This window comes from Staurois parvus, unplaced genomic scaffold (genome assembly GCF_062004578.1).
Source record: "Staurois parvus isolate SC_StPar_1 unplaced genomic scaffold, SC_StPar_1.0 ptg000239l, whole genome shotgun sequence".
In the NCBI taxonomy this organism is placed as follows: domain Eukaryota; kingdom Metazoa; phylum Chordata; class Amphibia; order Anura; family Ranidae; genus Staurois; species Staurois parvus.
Genome location: NW_028318035.1, coordinates 1,836,333 through 1,855,411, shown reverse-complemented (window position 1 = coordinate 1,855,411; position 19,079 = coordinate 1,836,333). Strand labels below are relative to the sequence as shown.

General features: G+C 41.4%; 1 protein-coding gene across 2 annotated transcripts in view; it reads right to left on the bottom strand.

Annotated features, from left to right (window-relative positions):
• Positions 1-16,588, bottom strand: part of INF2 (inverted formin 2) — a 139,796-nt gene extending 123,208 nt beyond the window's left edge. For both annotated transcript variants that reach the window (XM_089680293.1, XM_089680294.1), the window contains exon 1: positions 16,418-16,588. In XM_089680293.1, coding sequence (XP_089536419.1) covers positions 16,418-16,447 — 30 coding nt within the window. In that variant the 5' untranslated portion in view covers positions 16,448-16,588. The remainder of the gene's footprint in view (positions 1-16,417) is intronic.
• Positions 16,589-19,079: the final 2,491 nt, after the last annotated feature.

Genomic DNA, 19,079 nt, shown 5'->3' with positions numbered 1-19,079 from the left:
GGGGGGGGGGCCATACAAACTACTGAGTACCATTTTGAGTTGCTGCAATGAAATTTCAGCAAAATGGACTAGCCTGCTGCATCATTTTTTCACTTTGATTTTTGGGGTGTCTTTGAATTCAGTCCTCTGTAGATTGATAATTTTCATTTCCATCAAACGATGAGGCATCCTTACGTTCCTAACACATTACCCAGTCCATATCAGTATAGATATCCAGCATGATATTTTTTCCCATTGAGACCTAATGTGTTTTCGAAGTGTTCCTTTAATTTTTCTGAGCAGTGTAGTAGCGATCAAATGACCCCACACCTGTATCCGTTGCACCAGCCTATCCACATGCTGATCCAAGACATAGGATCGGCTTGTCAGGCTCCAGTAGACTTCAACAAAATGGTGTCCATTTGCACACAGACACCTACTCCCTGTTACATAAACATGAATGGGATGGGTAAAAGATGGCTTCAGCTCTTGTTTTCACCCTAGAGAATGCTTCAGATGTGTTTTTGCCCTTTTTAGGGGCTAAATTCTAGAGGTCTCTGATGAAGCCTCACAAAGGGTGAAACACATTGGAGGAATTTCTACAGGTGGAGAACAGGAGCTGAAGCCATCTTTTACCCATCTTATTCATGTTTATGTAACGGGGAGTAGGTGTCTGTGTGCAGATGGCCACTATTTTGTTGAGGACGTAGCTCAGGCTGGCTACAGCCCACCTGCATACTAAATTAGGGAACGGAACACTCCAGTGTATGGCAGGGTCCCTATATTCGTACAATGTCTATATGGCTGAATATCGATTTCTGTGGCTTCAGTGGGGCGGGTTATGTAGCTGTTTCCCTGCATCATTTTATTGGTGCTATTTTCCTTCTGATTAAAAACCCATGGACATTCAGATAACATGGGAACTCCTTTCCCTACAATGAACTGGGTTTGTACAGTGTAATCTCTTCCCTTCATGCTGGATCTGACACAGAACGACAAGCACATGGTAAAGGCAGATAACACCGCTGAAGCGGCACGCCATGACGGGAAAGCGTATGCATACATGTCTCCATACTGATGAATCTGCAATGGAGATTGGCATTGTGTTCAAGTTACCAGGATGCAAGCTGTTGCTAGTGGCTATTGGAGGCGTCAATTGAATATTTCTATTTAACTATGTATATTACAGCCGGAAGCAATGTGTCTGTCTTGTGTTCATAAACATGAGTAAAATAAGTAAGGATACAAATCTAACACATGCTACTGCAGACTTGTTTTTAAAATGCCAGTTCCAAGACCATCATTTCCATCCTAGCTTTGATGCCTAGTAAGTCACTGGCCTGCAACAAGCATGTATGAAGCCTGAGGGTCAGAATAACAACTAGACCAACTAGCCTTCTCCAGCTACTGCATGTGGCTACCCACATATTACTCCTGTTTACAAGTTCCTAACAATTATGGGAAAAAGCTAAAATACTTTCAGTACATAACATCCTTCTTTTTTACCTATTTCTATCAATCAAAAGCTATTATTTTATATGTGATGCTATTTCTCCACCCCCATAATACTACTGCTCCTTCCTTCTCAGGTTACTAAGGGCTCTCTCACACAGGCGTTCTGTTTTTTTGTTTTTTTTTTTCAGTCCAGTCGCATTTTTTTTCAAAATCAAAGCTAAACAGATCAAGACTTCACATTTTACCTCCGTTTTCATATATGTTAAATCTGTTTTTTTTTTCATTTTCTCAACAGTTTTTATATCAGTTTCTTACGTTCTTTACCATTGCAAAAACAGACTGTATGCCCTCTTACATGCATTTACATTCGTTTTTGGTCTGCTCCAATCTTGTTTTTTTTAGGGAAGAAAAATAGGTTTTTCTTCTGTTTTTCGGTGGCCTAAACGTACTGGCCAAAAACGCCCCTTTCGGCCGAAATGGGGAAAAAAATAGCACCAATACAGGTGCCGAAAAAACCCTGCCCCTCGCCGCTGCCCACCCGCCATCTTTATAAGTGTATTACTTTTAAAAAGAATTAAATTTTTATTCAGTTTTATTTTTATATTCATTTTTATCTAACAGGTTATAAATATTACTATTTATATATGCACCTGTTGTTTACACTTGGTTATGTAGTTGTTATCCAGCATTGTTGTCATTTGTGCTACCCTTTTCTCTGTTTTAGTTACACATTTTACAGATCTAGTGTGTGTGTGTTTTTATATTTAATTTTTTTTTTTTATCCCTTTCACATCCTATCTGTATAGATTACATTTTCAGTATTAATACTATTTTTGTCTCTGGCCCTTTTTAACATTCAATATGATGCACTTCCTGTGCGCCTCTCTCTGGGTGATTTTGAGATGGTGTGTGCGCCCTGTACTATTCCCAGTGGCGCGCATGTGCAGTTTCTGGAGTGACGGTTGGTGTCTTCTCCACCTCTCCTCCATTCAAGGGACATCATACCACATACAGTAAGTCCTTCCTAGCATTTGTTTGCGGCATACAGTTCATTGTTTGCACACATCTTTGTACAAACATAATTTCCATTCATATAATTCATGGAAGTGGCACACGCAGAAAATAGCTTTAGGACCCAGCAGTGGGGCTAGTTTCCATGAAGGGGATGTGGTGAGGATTTCAATCAGTTATTCTTCCTATATATGTGGCATGGGCCACATTCTCTATCATCTTAGCTTTGAAAAAGGGAGTTCAACTCCCGAAACGCGTCAAATTTTCCCACCGGGCACCATTATCACAGGACTTTAGTTGTGTGACGTTGACCCATTTGGCTTCATGTTCATTTTTTACATTAGTTTTATGAGTATCCATTTATCACATTTTTAATGAATTCATTTGTAACCACGGTAATGCACAAGGAGAGTGTGACCTTTTTGTGTTTTTTTTTCTTTTGCAAGCATCAAGACTCCCCCCATCTTTAGAGGGCTGCACCTCGCCAAGTAACCGTTACTGTTTTATATGTGGCTCATGAAGATTAGAGTGCTGGTGTCTGTTTCATTTGGATGTACTTTCTTTTGGTGGTATTTAATCAACACTGTTTTTTTTTTTAATTTTTTGCTATATAAATAAAAATACTGAATTTTGAAAAATTTTTTTGCTTAGTTTTTTGTTATAAAATTTTGCAAATAAATATTTCCTTCATACATTTAGGCTAAATTGCATTCTGCCACATATTAAATGTTTTACTTTTTTTTTATTTTTTAGGGTAAAAATAACTAAAACAGTGTATATTATTTAGTCTGCATGAAAGTTAGTCTATAAACTCTGTGATATGTATATCTGAAAATTGATCAGTTGAGACCCTAAAATGTTGGTATGAGGTATGGCGGTGATCAGTACGTTGGTACGATGTATGGCGATGATTCGCACACTGGAATAACATATGAGGCAATCAGAACGCTGGTATGGGGTATGGCGGTGATCAGGACGGTGGCAAGGCATATGGGGTTATCAGAACATTGGCATGGCGGTGATTAGAATAGAATGCTGGAATGGCATATGGCGGTGATCATGGCGCTAGTATGGGGTATGGCAATGATCAGGATGCTGGTATGGCAGTGATCAGACATTGGTTTAGTGTTTTTGTGAGCACTGGGACAGGTGATGGGCTGGCTGCATTATTTATTTATGATTTACACTGGGGCAGTGATCAGGGACACCGGGCTGGCTGGCACTGCAGTCTGTGAGTGTACAAGCAGCCTGACAGAATGGTGTACGCTCATAGGCTTCAACATCACTTCTCTCCGCTCTCATGGTGACAGCAGAGAGAGATGATCTTTATGTTCACTTTGTATCGTTTACTATGTGATTGCTGTGATTGGACACAGCAATCACATCGTAAAATACCATGTGAACACCCAGACACAGCAGTAATGTGACCCACGGATTACCGGGCTCCCGGGTGTGCGCTTTGTGAGCCACACCGGAGCCTCCAATGCAGGCTGATGAACAGGTATATTTTCACTGGTTTCCTGTCCCGCCATCTACGTACTTTTTGGCAGATGGGAAGCGGTTAAACGCGGCACAGTGCATTTTTGGCTCAATAGACTTGTGGCAGAAATGTATGTAGTGCGTTTTTTAATGCGTTTTTTGCATTTTTAACCTGCATAGCAAAAAAGACACATATAAAACCGTATGTGCAAAAAATGCACGGCAGAAACAGATCAAAACCAAACTGCAAAGGTGGGAACCAGGCTTTATTATTTTTGGAAAAAGAGATTAAATACACATATCTTAAGGAGTGTCAGAATTCCCTATTACTGTATCTGTTCTGGATCTGCTACCTGGACAAAACGGACTTCCAAAGTTTCAGCATGACAGCCAAGGAACTAGCATTCTTCACAATGGCAGCTTCTGTTTTTATTCTCTCATGACAGGTGCCCTTTGACACCCCCAAAATGGCAACCTGGGCCTGCAATCACTGACACATTGGGAATGATTTACTTAAAGGCAGACTGTTCACTTGGCAAGGAAAGTTACACTTTGCAAGGGAATTATCCTTTATAGCTTAGTGAATGAGATGAAGCTCTGCTGATTTCCATCATCCAATAATGTTCAAATGATTTTATTTTCTTTGCACGTGATTGGGTACTTTGAAAAAGTAAAATTTCACTAAGCTCTGAGGTAAATTCTCTTGCAAAATGAACAGTTTATTTGCCTTTAGTAAATCGACCCCAATAAGTCTGCATTGTGGCTCTACAACAACCATTCTCAACTAGGATTCCTCCAAAGGTTGCTAGAGGGTCCTTGAGCTGTGGTTGACTAATCTCCCACTTGATGGTGTCTGCATAATTCTAAGTCCAATGGTACTTGGCAAAGCCATCTGCCATTTTAGCTGTCTGAAGGGTGGTATTCTGACCACCACCATAGGGGGGCATTCTTAACACTTACCCCAAATTTAATTTTATCATGGGTTCCCTAAGACCTGAAAATGATTTCAAGGGTTCCTCCTGGGGTAAAAGAGGTTTAGAAAGGCTGTTCTGTAATTATAACCTCAGCATCACATGGCTGCCGTTGTTCCTCTGGCTGATTCGGGGGAAAGAGCTGGGTACATGTTGTAGTGGGGAGTACAGTGTAGTGTGAGTCAGGGTGGAGAGCACTTAGAGGGGGCCAATGGGAGGCAAAATCCAGGCCTGTTTGAAGTTATTAAAATGCTACAAAGAAATTAATGGAAATTGCTTCTTCTCCAATAATTGTTAATTCCTTGTTGATTGTAGCTGTAAGTCATTGTTGGACAGACTATTTTTGCAGATTGTGAAGCTTAGCAGACTTGGGACCCCCTTTTATACTAGATGTGGATCAAGAGGGTGCTAAACTTCTTCTCATACTGTCATGTATACTGGAACAATGCTCACTTCTATTCTCAACAATGTCCAATTTGTGGTATCCAAGTGAGTTCAGGTAGCAAGCACCTCCTTTACTCACTACCCAAGCAGCACTTAAAACGCCCAAGTTTTCTCTTCTGTTTTCTTCTTAACATAATCTGGACTTTAGGGGGCAGGACTGTGGCTATTTGGAGTAGAAATGGTCCCAACATCAGTGGAAAAAAAATAATACCCCATCGTTTGTTTCAGTTGGAGTAATTGTGCCCCATCATTGGTGTTAGGGGGAGGAATTGCACCCCACCTTTGGTGTCAGAGGGAATTGAGCCCCATTGTTTGTGACATTGGGCGAAATTATGACCCATTATTGGTGTCTTCGGGAGGAATTGTGCCCAGTCTTTGGTGTCATTGCGAGGATTTGTGCCCCTTCATTGGTGTCAGTAGGTGGTATCTATGCCCCATTGTTGGTATCAGTGGATGAAATGGCGCCCCAAGGGCTGGATAAAAGAAAGTAAAGGACGCAGTTTGGAGACCACTGGTCTACAGGAAAGAAGTGCTTGTATTTTATTTTATTATTTTTTACTTTGTGACGCCTTCCATGTTCACTGTTTAAAAAGCCAGTAATAGACCTGGGTAGGTGACCAGTTTTTTTTCTTTCCTTTTTTTTTTCTCAGTGTTTTTTCTTTTTTTATAAGAAGTGCTTGTACTTGGATTAAACTGGAGTCACTAGGTTGTTCTCCCACAGTGGACGTTTGATTACCAAGCAATCACATGCAGCATTTCCAACATGTTGCAACATACTCCATGACCTAGTTTTCAGTCCCTTCCCTTGCCTATAAATGAAATAAAAAAGTGTTCTTAACCCAGTCCACCATGACCATCAGAGAGAAGTTGATTTCTGGTCACATCACAGCGCAAATAGTTTAAAATTTCTTACTGTCCCATTATCCTTGGAGAACGCTTTTTGCTACTCTGTTCTCTGGGTATTTCCTAACATAAGTACTGTACACAGCCTGATAATGACTCAGAAAGGAAATCCCAATGACCATAGCATCTGAATAGGAAGCCAATGTCGCCTGCAGATTATTCCCTATGAGGCTATTCTTCAAGTGTTTTGTTTATCCTAATTTAATTAAGTACAGTGGAGTCGCCCATTAAACAAAACAGGTTTATAGTCTATTGTTCCCTTTTAAAACTATTATTTCATCTTATAAAGAATGAATTTCCCTAGCAGATGTTACAGTATATGAAGATAGAATGAAAGATTCTCAGGGCTATATGAAGTGTTGTAATGCATTTGTATATTTACAACTATCCATAGATAAGACCATTGTGTGATCAGGCTGTTCTCATGTCTGTGAATCCCAGCAGATACCAGTAGTATCTGATCAACAGCAGTAGCATAAAATGCATACTTTATGCTAAAATGTGGCTCTTACTCATGTCAGAAAGTTGTAATGTAGGCAATAGACACACCCTAACCATCACTTCAGCTGCACAGCCCACAAACAAGAATACACAAAACCCACAAGTTTCTTCACCACTACTTTTCCTTCATATTGGGTTAAATAATTTAGAGTTTGAAAGGTTTAGGGGTATGTTTAAAAGAAATCGCTGTTGCAAATAACCACCTTAATGTGTGTACTGTTTATTTCCTATCATCATTAGCTCCATCCAGTGGCCATAATGCGATATTATCCTGAAATGCTGAATAATGGCCATTAGATGGATTTGCCGATCATAAGGAAGAAGCATACTACACATATTATGGAGATTTTATGTGACGGCTGTGCGAGTGTATTGCAGTATAACATTTTTGGTAGTTGCTGTCAGTCATATCCTGTTAGGAGGAAGCAGGGGGTATGGCTGAATTGTGCTGCATGTGTCTATGGATGCGCACAGCCTGCTTTGGGACCTTGCCTGCTTCTCCCTTAGCACACGGCTTGCTGAGGGGCACCCATAGGAAGGAGAGGAGCGTGCCAATGGGGCACTTCAGAAGAGGAGGTAAGGGACCATTCTGTGCAATGCCATTGCACATAGGTGAGTATAACCTTTTTTCTTTTGAGGAAAAAAGAAAACTGATTTGGTTCTGGAAGAGGGGGACGGTACATCCAAATAAGGGACAGATGAGCTATGTCAAACATTACGAATAAACTTCACTCAAAACGTGATTTTTTTTTTGATTGAGCAGCTACTCAAGCTTTTATTGTGCTTTCTGTCCCTTTTGGAGAGAGATTATTTAATTTCCCATCAGGAAATTAAATTTCATACAGCACAAATAAAAATACAATTTTAGTGCAAAGAGCAGAATATAGGATAATGTCACACTGACAGGAAGTGAGGGGGATCTCAAGGATCTTTAAGTAATTGGTAGACTGGTGGATCTATACAGTTGATGGCTTGTGTGATATCCAATTTCCTCTTTAAAGTGATCTCAGGGGACTATATAATTGAACACATCAATGATGGCTTACTTTGCTTTATAGCTGGCACAAATTTGACAAGTAAAGCAAGTGATATCTGGGCTTAAGTTCTTAGATGTTGTAGCTGTTATAAGGGGTTCCCAGTCTCAGTGTTGGATTGTTTACTTTATATTCTGGAGAATGCCAAAAGAGGAGCTAGGAACACCCCAAAACTTCCAGGAGGACAGAAACAAGAATTGTGGCAGGAAAATCTTAATTTTGGTGTATTCAAGACATATATAAGATGTCAGGGTCTGAATCCACCAACTTGGTCTCACTTCCTATAATACATCACTTTTGGGTGGACTGTTCCTTTTACTAACTGGTAAATATAAGGTTCTTGTATACTGTACATATTAGTGGAACCCAAACTAGCCGCTAACTGTCTCAGTGGGAAAACCTCTTATATCTATGAACTACTTTGTGAAAGCAGCCAATCAAGGGAATATTGACCATCCATAATGGGCTTTTCCAGGCTGATACTATTATTCTTTTGATTTTGTGCTTGCCATCCAATGTCCAAGGGTACAGTTATGCTACACTCACTGGGACCAAATGTATGTTTGAGTCATCTTGACACAGCCCTGGGTTGACCTATCTGGGAGACTGATTATTTAAGATGTGTTTTCCTAGACTGTTGATACTGTTCCTTGGATTTTGTGACTGCTGTAACTGTGGGTGATGAGCTGATGGAAGAGTTAAGAGGTCAGTTGTTAGGTGGAGGTGGGATAGGCTTCCCTGAAGAGATGGGTTGTTGGGGATCACCCAAAGGTGGCCAGAGTAGGAGATAGCAACACAGATTAAGATGGAGAGTTCCAGAGGATGGGAGAGGCTCTGAAGAAGTCCAGGAGATGAACATGGGAGGAGACCAGTTGAGAACAGGAGGTCTTGTGAGGAGCGGAGAGGATGGTTTGGGTGATATTTGGGGATAAGATTGGTGATGTAGCTCAGGGAAGAGTTGTGAGTTGCTTTTGCATGTTGTTAGTATTTTGAAAATAATTCATTGAGTAATCGTAAGCCAGCGGAAGGACTGGGGAAAAAAAGAGGTGATAGACACTGAGTGATTGGGAAGGTGGTTGAGCAGCATTCATGACAGACTGAGGAGGAGAGAGCCTATGAGAAGGGAGTTGCAATAGTCAAGACCAGAGATAACAAGGGAGTAAATGAGGAGCTTTGTGGTTTCATTAGTGAAAAAGGGAAGATGTTATGGAAGTGATGTTTATAAGATTTCAACAGTGATTGGATTTGGGGTCAAAAAGATAGGTCAGAGTCCAGGACTACACCTAATACCCTGGCATGAGGGGCGGGACTAATAGTAGTTTTATTGATCTTGATGGGAAAAGGGGGGATGTTACCAGCTTGTTTTTGGAAATCTTTAGTTTGAAGAAGTGGTGCAACATCCATGATATGTCAGTAATGCCAGAGGAGACTAAAAAAGTGAGGAGGGGAGCAGAGTGATAGATTTGGGTGTCACTGATGTAGAGATGGTATTGGAAGCTGTGGGAAAATATCAAGTGACCAGGAGAGGGGGTGTAGATAGAGAAGGGGTCCAAGAAAAGAGTCTTGGGGGACCCCTGCTGAAAGAAGTGGAGAGGAGTAGGTAATACTGAAGGAATGCTATGATAGGTAGAAGAATCGAGTAAGAACAGAATCTTGGAGGCCAAAGGAGTGAAGTTTGAGAAGAAGCAGATGGTCAACAGTATCAAAGAGAGGTCCTCATGCACACTGGACATTTTTACATCTGCTGTTTTTTGGCTTGTGGCATTTTTTCTACATCCAGTAAACCCCCCAGCATGTTATCCTATGTGTCCATGCACACAGAGGCTTTCATCAGTATTTTTTGGCAGGGTTTTTTTTTTTTTTTTTTGCTTGAAAAAACCCCTAGAACTAGGTGGTTTCTGTAGGAGTTTTGTAGCTGTAAAATTGCTATAACGTTGGTAAATGCGGCAAACCGGCATTTTTGGGTGTTTGGTTTTTTTGGGGGTTTTTTTTGGTTTTTTTAGCAAAAAATTTTTTGTGTACATGTAAAAAAAAACCCAAAACCCACTAAAGAATACAGGCTAAAATCTAATGCAGAACTGCTAAAAAATGCAGAAAAACTTGCGTTAACGTGACCTTTTTTACAGTGAACTCCACCGGCGTTTTTAAAGCGCCCAGTGTGCATGAAGACTAATAGAGTGTGGAGTAGTGGTCGTTGGTTTTAGCAGTTAATCATTTGTTTGGGTACATTCTATGAGTCGACATTCATATATCTGGTATGTTTGCCTTTACATTTTATATGGGACTTGTACCAACAGCTTGATATTTGTTTGAACAACCAGACATTTATAGCTCTGGAACCGTTTGAGTCCTGCATGAGCTTCCTTTTAAACAAACTCAGAAATTGCTTTTCTATCCATGTACTTCATTCTGCCAAGTGGAAAAATGACTCATCTTTGTAAAAAAAAAAAAAAAAAAAAAAATGATTGTCACCAAAATTAAACTTTGTGGAAATGTTTCCTAATTTCAATGTCCAGTTTCTCAGCCTGCTTATTTCTGTAAAACCTTAAAGAACTAAAGGCCAATATTATAGGGCCTCATATACTCCTCGTGAGTAATTACTTCCATCTGTATCTGAAGCAGATAAAGGGAATCCAACACATCTCATTAGCAGTTAATGATTTCCAGGAGATGCTACATCTATGCTAAAATCTAAAAGTCCTCTAGCTATGTTTTTTTACATTTTAGTCAAATTTCAGTAAGGTTGGACTGAACAGGGCTTTTGCATTAAATTTTTTGGGGGGGCTGCAGCCTCTTGTCAATGATTAGAAAAAATAGTGCAGCGCTAAAATTATGATTCAAATAAAAAAACAGTATTAGATGACAAACTGATAGTAAAAATTCGATATAAATGACAGTCTGTGACTATAAGGTGCCAGGTGACTGGTTAAAATTTGGTGGTGGTGCTCTGTGAAAAATGGCAGAATTACACACTCACCAGATACGCATTAAGTATCACACCCAGGGTTTCCTCACCAGATATGGGTCTGGTCAGGGTTAAGGTGGTCCTCCCTCAGGGTAGTAGTCAGCAAATGCCCAGTAACAAATTACTCGGATTCAGGTAACCAGAGGTCCCTTTAAGGGATGGGTAGAAGAGGCTGCCTGCTTACAGGATCTGATGAGGAAACCCTGGATGTGATACTTAATGCGTATAACTATTGCGCATCTGGTGAGTGCGTAAGTCTGCCATTTTTCACGGAGCACCACCACCGAATTTTAACCAGTCACCTGGTAACATATAGTCACATAGACTGTCATTTATATCGAACTTTTACTATCAGTTTGTTGTCTAATACTTTTTTTTATTTCAATCATAATTTTAGCGCTGCATTATTTTATCTATTCTATTGTAAGGTTTATATTGGTTACCTTGAGTTGCTGATTGGATAGCACTCACTTTTACATTTTTATTCTTGTCAATGATTGTTTTGGTGTATTATAGCCATCTTAATTGAGATCCTTCTTGTTGGTAATGGTTGGAGTCGAACCGTTCTGTGAATAAATGTTTGGAGGAAGAAGAAAACAAGAACACTAAACTTTGGGAGAACATACCTTTTTTAGAGCTCAGATTACAGCCCAGCAGCACTAAAGGCAGGTTAGGGGCATTACTGCACAGGGCAAAGTCTGTACACTGAAAAGAAAACTAATGCGGACACCACACAAGGATTGGTAAGCTGCAATGTACTGAACTGTACTCCTGTGAAAAATGCTAAAATGTTGCTTTTTAAATTTGGGAAAGTAAAAAAATAGCTGTGTCTAAGACATAATGTTTATGAATGAACCATTTCATAGACATAACAATCTGCAGTTCCTGTATGGCAACACAGCAAAATGTAATAATCTATCATTGAGGCAAATGCTTATAAAGAAACACGGCTTGTAATAATTCTCTGAAAGAAGAACAGTTGAAGCTACTGAACTGGTGTTTCAATTTTCAAAGACATGTACAGGAATTTTTAGATCTGATCTCTTATTTTCAGGACCATTGACTTGTGTACAACCAGCTACTGCATACATGGATTGAAATTTGGGCGGTTCCTGCTGGACTGGCCGAATTTCAATCCATGTGTAGCACCCTTCTAGAACTGCTAGAGAGGCTCAGGTAAACTTAGTTCTTTTTTTTGGTTCCTCTGTATACATTTGAGTAGTGTGTGATTTATTTTTGGCTGTTCTGGGTCTCGCAGGCTCAACTACTTCTCCCTGCCTTCTAGTGGATTCTGGAATGTAGTGGGCTGGAAATGGTAGACCTTGGGCCTGAATATTTAATGCAACCTCAGCCAATCCCTGGTAGGGTAGTGCCCAGTTAGTGGCTGAGAAGGGCATAAATAGTTTGAGGCCTGGAGCAGCAGGGTTCTTGTCCAAGAGGGCTGGTTGCTTTCTGGGCAGAAAAGCTACAGCTTGCAGGAGTTCATTGGGGGGCCTATTGTCAGGAGTTCATAGAGGTCCCAGCACAGTGGTAGCTGGTGTTAGGGCTGCCACTTCATCTCTTTTAATACTGAACACATATTAATTACACAGGTTCTGAGGCTAATTTAATGCAGATAAGGCACTAGGTGAGTTTACCACCTTAATCAGCCACAGAACCTAAGTAATTAATGTGTTTTGGTTTTAAAGGGATGAGGTGGCAACCCTAGCTGGGGACCTATTGTTAGGAGTTCATTGAGGTTCCAGCTCAGTGGTAGCTGGGGGGGGGGTATTGTCAGGTGTTCAAAGAGGTTCTAGCTCAGAGGGAGCTGGGGGACCTATTGTCAGGAGTTCACTGAGGTGGCTGCTGGGGGGGCCGAGTGTCAGAAGTTTCAAGGTCCCAGCTCAGTGTCTATTATTTGGAACTAAGCAAATCCAAGCTCAGCGGGAGCTGGGGGGCCTATTTTCTGAAAGCAGGTGGGGCCAAGTCAAGGGGGTTCACTGAGGATCTGGCCTGGAGATTTATAGGAGAAATGTCTGGCTGATATTGAACAGGAGGTATCAAAGTATTTGGGGACACCATGAGTAGAGGCCAGGAAGTAGGTGCCTAGTGACTGTTTTCTGTTCTAACTCCTGAAGTGACTGCATTGATACTACTGAAGTGGGACTTGCCCAAATGGGAGTCCCAGGATTGCTTGTGTTCCTAGTCTCTGAAAAAGGGAGGTTTTCCTGAAGAGAGTAGACAAAATAGAGCATGTCCTATAATTACTTTGTGCACCAAATCTGGAGTATCCCAACAAAGTTAACAAGCATTAACGCATAAAAAAAGACATTCCTTGTCTGGTCAATGAGTAGCAAGACTGCTGAGTGGTTGTGTGCCTTACTGCCTGAGCACCCGAGTGGGAGGAGAACCTGGAGCAACTCAGTGGGACCTGCCAGGAGTCTGCATTATGCATGTATGGTCAGCTTTAGGTGGCTCCCCACAGTTTCAATGCTTTAGGACTCATTCAAGCCATGTTTGTTAAGCTGCATTTTTCTACACACCACCACACATCTATGATGGGACTCGGACACGTGGAAGACCATGGTTTTCTATGTGTCCTTTTCACTCCATACTTGTGTGGAGGTGTGTAGAAAAATTGGGCTCAACAGACATGTGAATGAGCTCTTAAAGTGAACAAAACAAATCTCTATTATTCCACTGTTAAAACGTTTTCACTTGGCTTGACTGTGAGCTCAGTCATCGCTGACAATCAAATGAGTCAGAAATCTTCAGAATGTTTGCCCAAGCTCTCAGCTAATAAGTACTTCCTATTCTGTATCTGCCTCCCCATAGTTCAGATCAGCAGAGAGCTCTAAACATTTCACTTCCACTAATCCACCCACAAGTATGCATGCTTTAGGAAACACTTATCCCTCAGAGGTACAGACGTGGGACGAAGGTGTTTCACAATGCTCCAGTCTGCCTCTGTGTTTATATACACTTTCACCGCAGCCCAGGGAAATGGTCACATCCAGCCAATATTATCATGAATTTTTAAGTAGATCCTGGGCAGTGTCCAAGGACCTCGTCTGTTAGGTCTCTGGATCTCCCATGATAAAAGGTTTCTACTCCCTCTTGGATTTTGTATTTTATATTGTGTGGATTTCAGCTGAAAAAATGGGAACACCCAAAGGTAGATGGAAGCAGAGTGTGGAACCGTGTCTCAAAAATCTTGTTTCTGGAGTCCCCTTAAAAAGATTAGAATTATTGCAGGTCCAGTGGACAACTGAGCACTGAAGTTATGCTACACGCACCGAGACTGAACATACAATATTCTGTTACATTTGCAATAACCCTAGCCTTGTGGTCATAATGGCAAATTTGCCCACCAGATGGAAAGCAACATCAGCCAGCAAGGAAGTGACCTCTTGGAGCAGGTCTGTGTTCTCTCTGTGGTTCCAACATTGGCCAGTTGCAATCAGTGACAAAACTGCTCAGTTACAAAATCCAGTGAGGGCTCCCAACAAAAGGTCTGGAAGCCCAAACACTTTAAATATTTGCTCACAAGGAGACAAAACAGAACAGCCAACCAGGGGCGGACTGACAACTCATGGGGCCCTCGGGTAATAGGGGATCATGGGGCCCCTGTGTCCTTGCCCAAACTCAAAGCCTATGAAAAAGGTACCAGGGGCATCTCATGGGGCCCCCTACTGACCCCGGGCCCTTGGGCAGTGCCCGAGTTTCCAAATGGTCAGTCCGCCCCTGTAGCCAACGTGTTTCTAGGGCTCAAAGATCTCCGTGTTCTTCAGGACCTGAATGTGCTGGAGAGATTGGAGGACTCTAAAGTGGCATAATCCCCAAGGTTAAATTGTTTACTGCACGGAAAAATCGGATGTGACAAAGGTAAGCAGATCAATGGATCAGTATGGATCCATTGATGTTTATCACATCTGACCGATAAGCATTGGTGCTTTGCATTGCCATTCATTTTGAGTAGTACCCTATTGCGTTAGGATGCATTGCAGCAAAATTTTCGCACCAGATTTTGGGCTGTTTTGATGCCTCGCAAGCCCATCAATTTTTATAGGTTGCCTTAATGCAACAGTTAACACGTAACCTAACATCATGGTTTTACGTATTGTACAAATATTAATGAACTCTAGAAGCTTGGCAAGGGATTGAACCCATCCCCAGTTCATAAAAATATAGCTTGGGCTGGAGTTCTGCTTAAAAGGGCCATGCATAACCTGCACAGATAATGTAAAGCAGAACTGCACTCGACCCTACTCCAGTGATGTAATGTCCATCTCCCTTGTCGGGAACTGACATCTTTGGTCTGTTTTCTTCTGGGTTCCCGTCTTTGGCCATCTTATTGCTGGGCCAGGATAATGTAACTCCTGTGCATGCGCAGGAGATTGTTCATCTCAGAAGAAACTGTACACTGAGCCGCACACTTGTAGTTTAGTGTATATTGCCAACAAGCAGGTAAGAATACTTTTAATGCAGGAATCTCCAAACTTTGGCCCTTGGGCCAAATCTAGCCTCTGCAAGATTTTATTCGGCCCTCTAAAGGGACTCTGATAGGGACCCTAATGCAAGAGGAATTCTGATGTAAAGGGGACTCTGATAGAAAACCTGGTGTAAGGGGGAAATCTGACAAGGACCTGACCCTGGTGTAAGGGGTTTCTGATGTAAAGGGGACTCTGATTATAAGAAGGGATACCAATGTGAAGAGGACTTTTATGAGGAATCTGATGTAAGGGGGTTTCTGATGGGAAATCTGGTGTAAGGGGGAACTCTGATGGGGAGCTCTGATGTAAAAGGGACTTCTATGGGGACCCTGATGTAAGGGGGAACTCTGATGGGGACCCTGATGTAAGCGGGAGCTCTGATGTAAAAGACTTCTATGGGGACCCTGATGTAAGGGGGAACTCTGATGGGGACCCTGATGTAAGCGGGAGCTCTGATGTAAAAGGGACTTCTATGGGGACCCTGATGTAAGGAGGAGCTCTGATGGGGACCCTGATGTAACGGGGAACTCTTATGTAAAGGGGACTTTGGAGAGTTGATGTAAGGGGGAACTCTGGGGTTTTTAATGTTGTTTCCTATGTGAAGGGGACTCTGATGAGGACTCTGGGTTCATGTTTATTTTAAATGGCTTTGCTTAGTTTTATTGAAGTTTTTTTTCTTTTTTTTTTTTTTTTTCTGTGGTTCTAAATTATATCATATTGATTAAAAAATAAACTCCAATTAAAAATTCATTTAAATTTTAGATTTTTTTTGTTTGCCCTCTGTATGACCCAGTATGTCTCTTCTACATTAGAAGGCCGGCCTGTTCAACCATTTTAATTGTGTGAGTAAAATTCCACGTATTAGAAACTAGTGTTAAAAAAAAAAAAAAAAAAATTTGATTGTGAAACTGACCAGAGGTCACAATCCTGGATGTGTCAATGCAGAATCATTTCTACATCAAGTCTCTAAAATCAGAGAGAATCGCCAACCACGGCTCATGGACCCTCTTCCGTCTGACATATAAAAAGCTAAAAATGTCAAAAGTCCAATTCCAAACCTTTCCCAGACTCCCCTGGCTTTAGCATTCATAAAAACTGTAGATGGGAAGCTGATCCTGCTGTGGATTGAAGTGAATGGGAGGCACTTGGTAACACAGAGCGGATAAAATTCTGCTTGTGAATTGCTCATTGAGATTGACTTACCCCCACGTCCCCCCCGTCTGCCTTCTCCATGCTGGCAGGACTTCTCAGCTGAGTACAGGACTGTCCGCCATGGTCCTCAGGAGGCTTCCAGAATGGGCCAGCCGGGCTGTGCGTTCTTCTAGATGCTTTGTGTTCAACAAGTGACAGAGATCCAGCCTGCAATTCACAGAATGGCTTGTACTGTGGGTGTGAGAGTGAATCACACAGTGCTTATGTCAGCAGTCTGGATTGTTCCGCCTCATCCCTCCCGGCTCCCCCTTTTCCTGACACAGGCTGAGGATGGAGGACAGCTCTTCCAAATTCCTCAGCTACTTGTTATTCCACTCCTTTCCCCTATAAAAGATTGCTTTTCCCAGGAAAGTTTGTTTCTTGTTGTGTTGTATCTATCCTCATAGAGAGTAACTTCTCTGCATTCCCTTCAACTCTGAGTGTCAATTGATTAAAAAAAAAACCCACAACACTATCTGCATGGAGTTTGCATGTTCTGCTTGTGCAGGTTTCCTCTAGGTCCTCCGGTTTCCTCCCATATTTCCAAAAATACACTGGTGGGTTAAAGTCACATTAAATTCAAAACCAAACATTTATTATGATGCGGCTTACAAATTCTTGGGTTACATTCACACTGATCTGTATTAAAAAAATGTGGCAAAAGCGCATATACATTTTTTTTTTTTCTGCATTTGTGGTGCATTTTTTTTTTTTACAGGACGTGTGACTCAAAAACCGCAGCAAAAATGCAACTCAGATGCACTAATGATGCATCTTTAATGAATTAGTGCTTCATTTTCCATGGGTTTCAATGGGGAGGTGTGTGTGTGGTTTTTTTTTTTTTTTGGTGCATTTTTAAAAAAAATCAAAAACACGTGCTTCTTTGCTGCATTTATGGTGCATTTATTTACAGGACATGTGACTCAAAAGCCGCAGCAAAAACGCAACTCAGGTGCATTTATGATGCGTCTTTACTACATTTGTGCCTTTATATTCCATTGAATTGCAGCACAGTGGCTAAATGGTTAGCACTTCCCCCTGGCAGTACTAGGGTCATTGGTTCAAATCCCAACCACGGCACCACCTGCCTGGAGTTTGCATGTTCTCCCTGTGCCTGCGTGGGTTTCCTCTGGGTACTCCGGTTTCCTCCCACACTCCAAAGACAAGCTGGTAGGTTAATTGGCTCCTATCTAAATTGGCCCTAGTATGTGTATGTATGAATGTAAGTTAGGGACCTTAGATCGTACGCCCCTTGAGGGTTAGGGACTGATGTGAATGTACAATATATATGTAAAGTGCTGCGTAAATTGACGGCACTATATAAGTACCTGAAATAAATAAATAATAAATGGGGAGGTACATTTTTGGTGCATTTTCTTTTTAAAATAAAAAACACACATGCATTTTTGCTGCGCTTGGGGTACACTTTCAATAGGACCTAAAAAAAACCCGCAACTCTGGTGCATTTTTGACACATCATTAATGCATTTGTGCCTCATTTTCCATTGATTTCAATGGGGATGTGCATTTTTTTTAAACCCAAAAAAAAAAATGTGCGTACGTGAGTAAAATCTGCAGATCGACACATTTTAAAATCTGCATCTTTCCTTTTTTTTTTTTTTTTTTTTTTTTTTTTGTGTGCGACTAAATCAGGTGTACATGTTTTTTTTGTTTTGGCATGTTGATGCAGTGGCACATGTGGCTCATTGATTTCTGTAATGCTGCGTTTAGATGTGTACGAAACTATCTGCTGTGTGCGTCTAATCGCAGTGTTTTTTTCTGCACGTGTGAAGGAGCCCATAGGCTTTCTTTTTATTTTCACCGATGATCTGGTCAGCAAGCCTGATGTTTTTGAACAGAACAAGCTCTCCTGCAAATGTAGCAGTTAGAGGGTTGGGACAAACTATTTACTACTGACAGGGGTGCTTACAATGATCAGATTTTATTTATATAAAACCTTTTATCCTAAAGAGGAGAATAAAAAATTGCTGTAACTGCTTATAAAGTATTAGCTGGAGTTTGGGTTCAGTTTGTTGGTGCTTTTAAATCTGCTAGTACATTTAACACTCCCCTCCCCCCAAACTGACAATGCTGCTGTCTGCTGTGTTCCTTCATCCAGAGTGGGGGCACTCAAACACAGGAGGGGTGTTGCTGGCCAAATTACCAGGTGAAAATAGGAAAAAAGCCTAAGCAAAGCAAACTAATGCAACTGCCACATCTAATGGGCGGTAAACTGCAAAATAATACACTTTTTGGGTCCGCACTAGAATTGGATGGCATTCGTATTCACACCTATGCGATTCGATTCTGCACATCGCACCGCATTTTGCGGACCGATTTCGGGGTGTTGTTGACTTCGCATACACACCCGCATCGGTTCGCATGAACTGAGTGCGGTTCTGATGCGGTGCGGAATTCGCACAGAAAACGTTGTGAATTCCACACCGCGTCAATGTGAACCCAGCCTGAAAGTGACACTTGCCTTAGACTGTTGTCACCAGAACCAGTGTCCCCCTTGGAAGATTTCTCCCCTATTTCTTGTCAAGGTGACAGCCAAATTATGGGTTTTCCAATCGCTTTCTATACCAGCGACAATGGCCACCAGGGCAAGTAGAGTGAATGTCTCCAATAGTGGCCATACACAATGATTTTATATACAATTTGCATTTTCTAT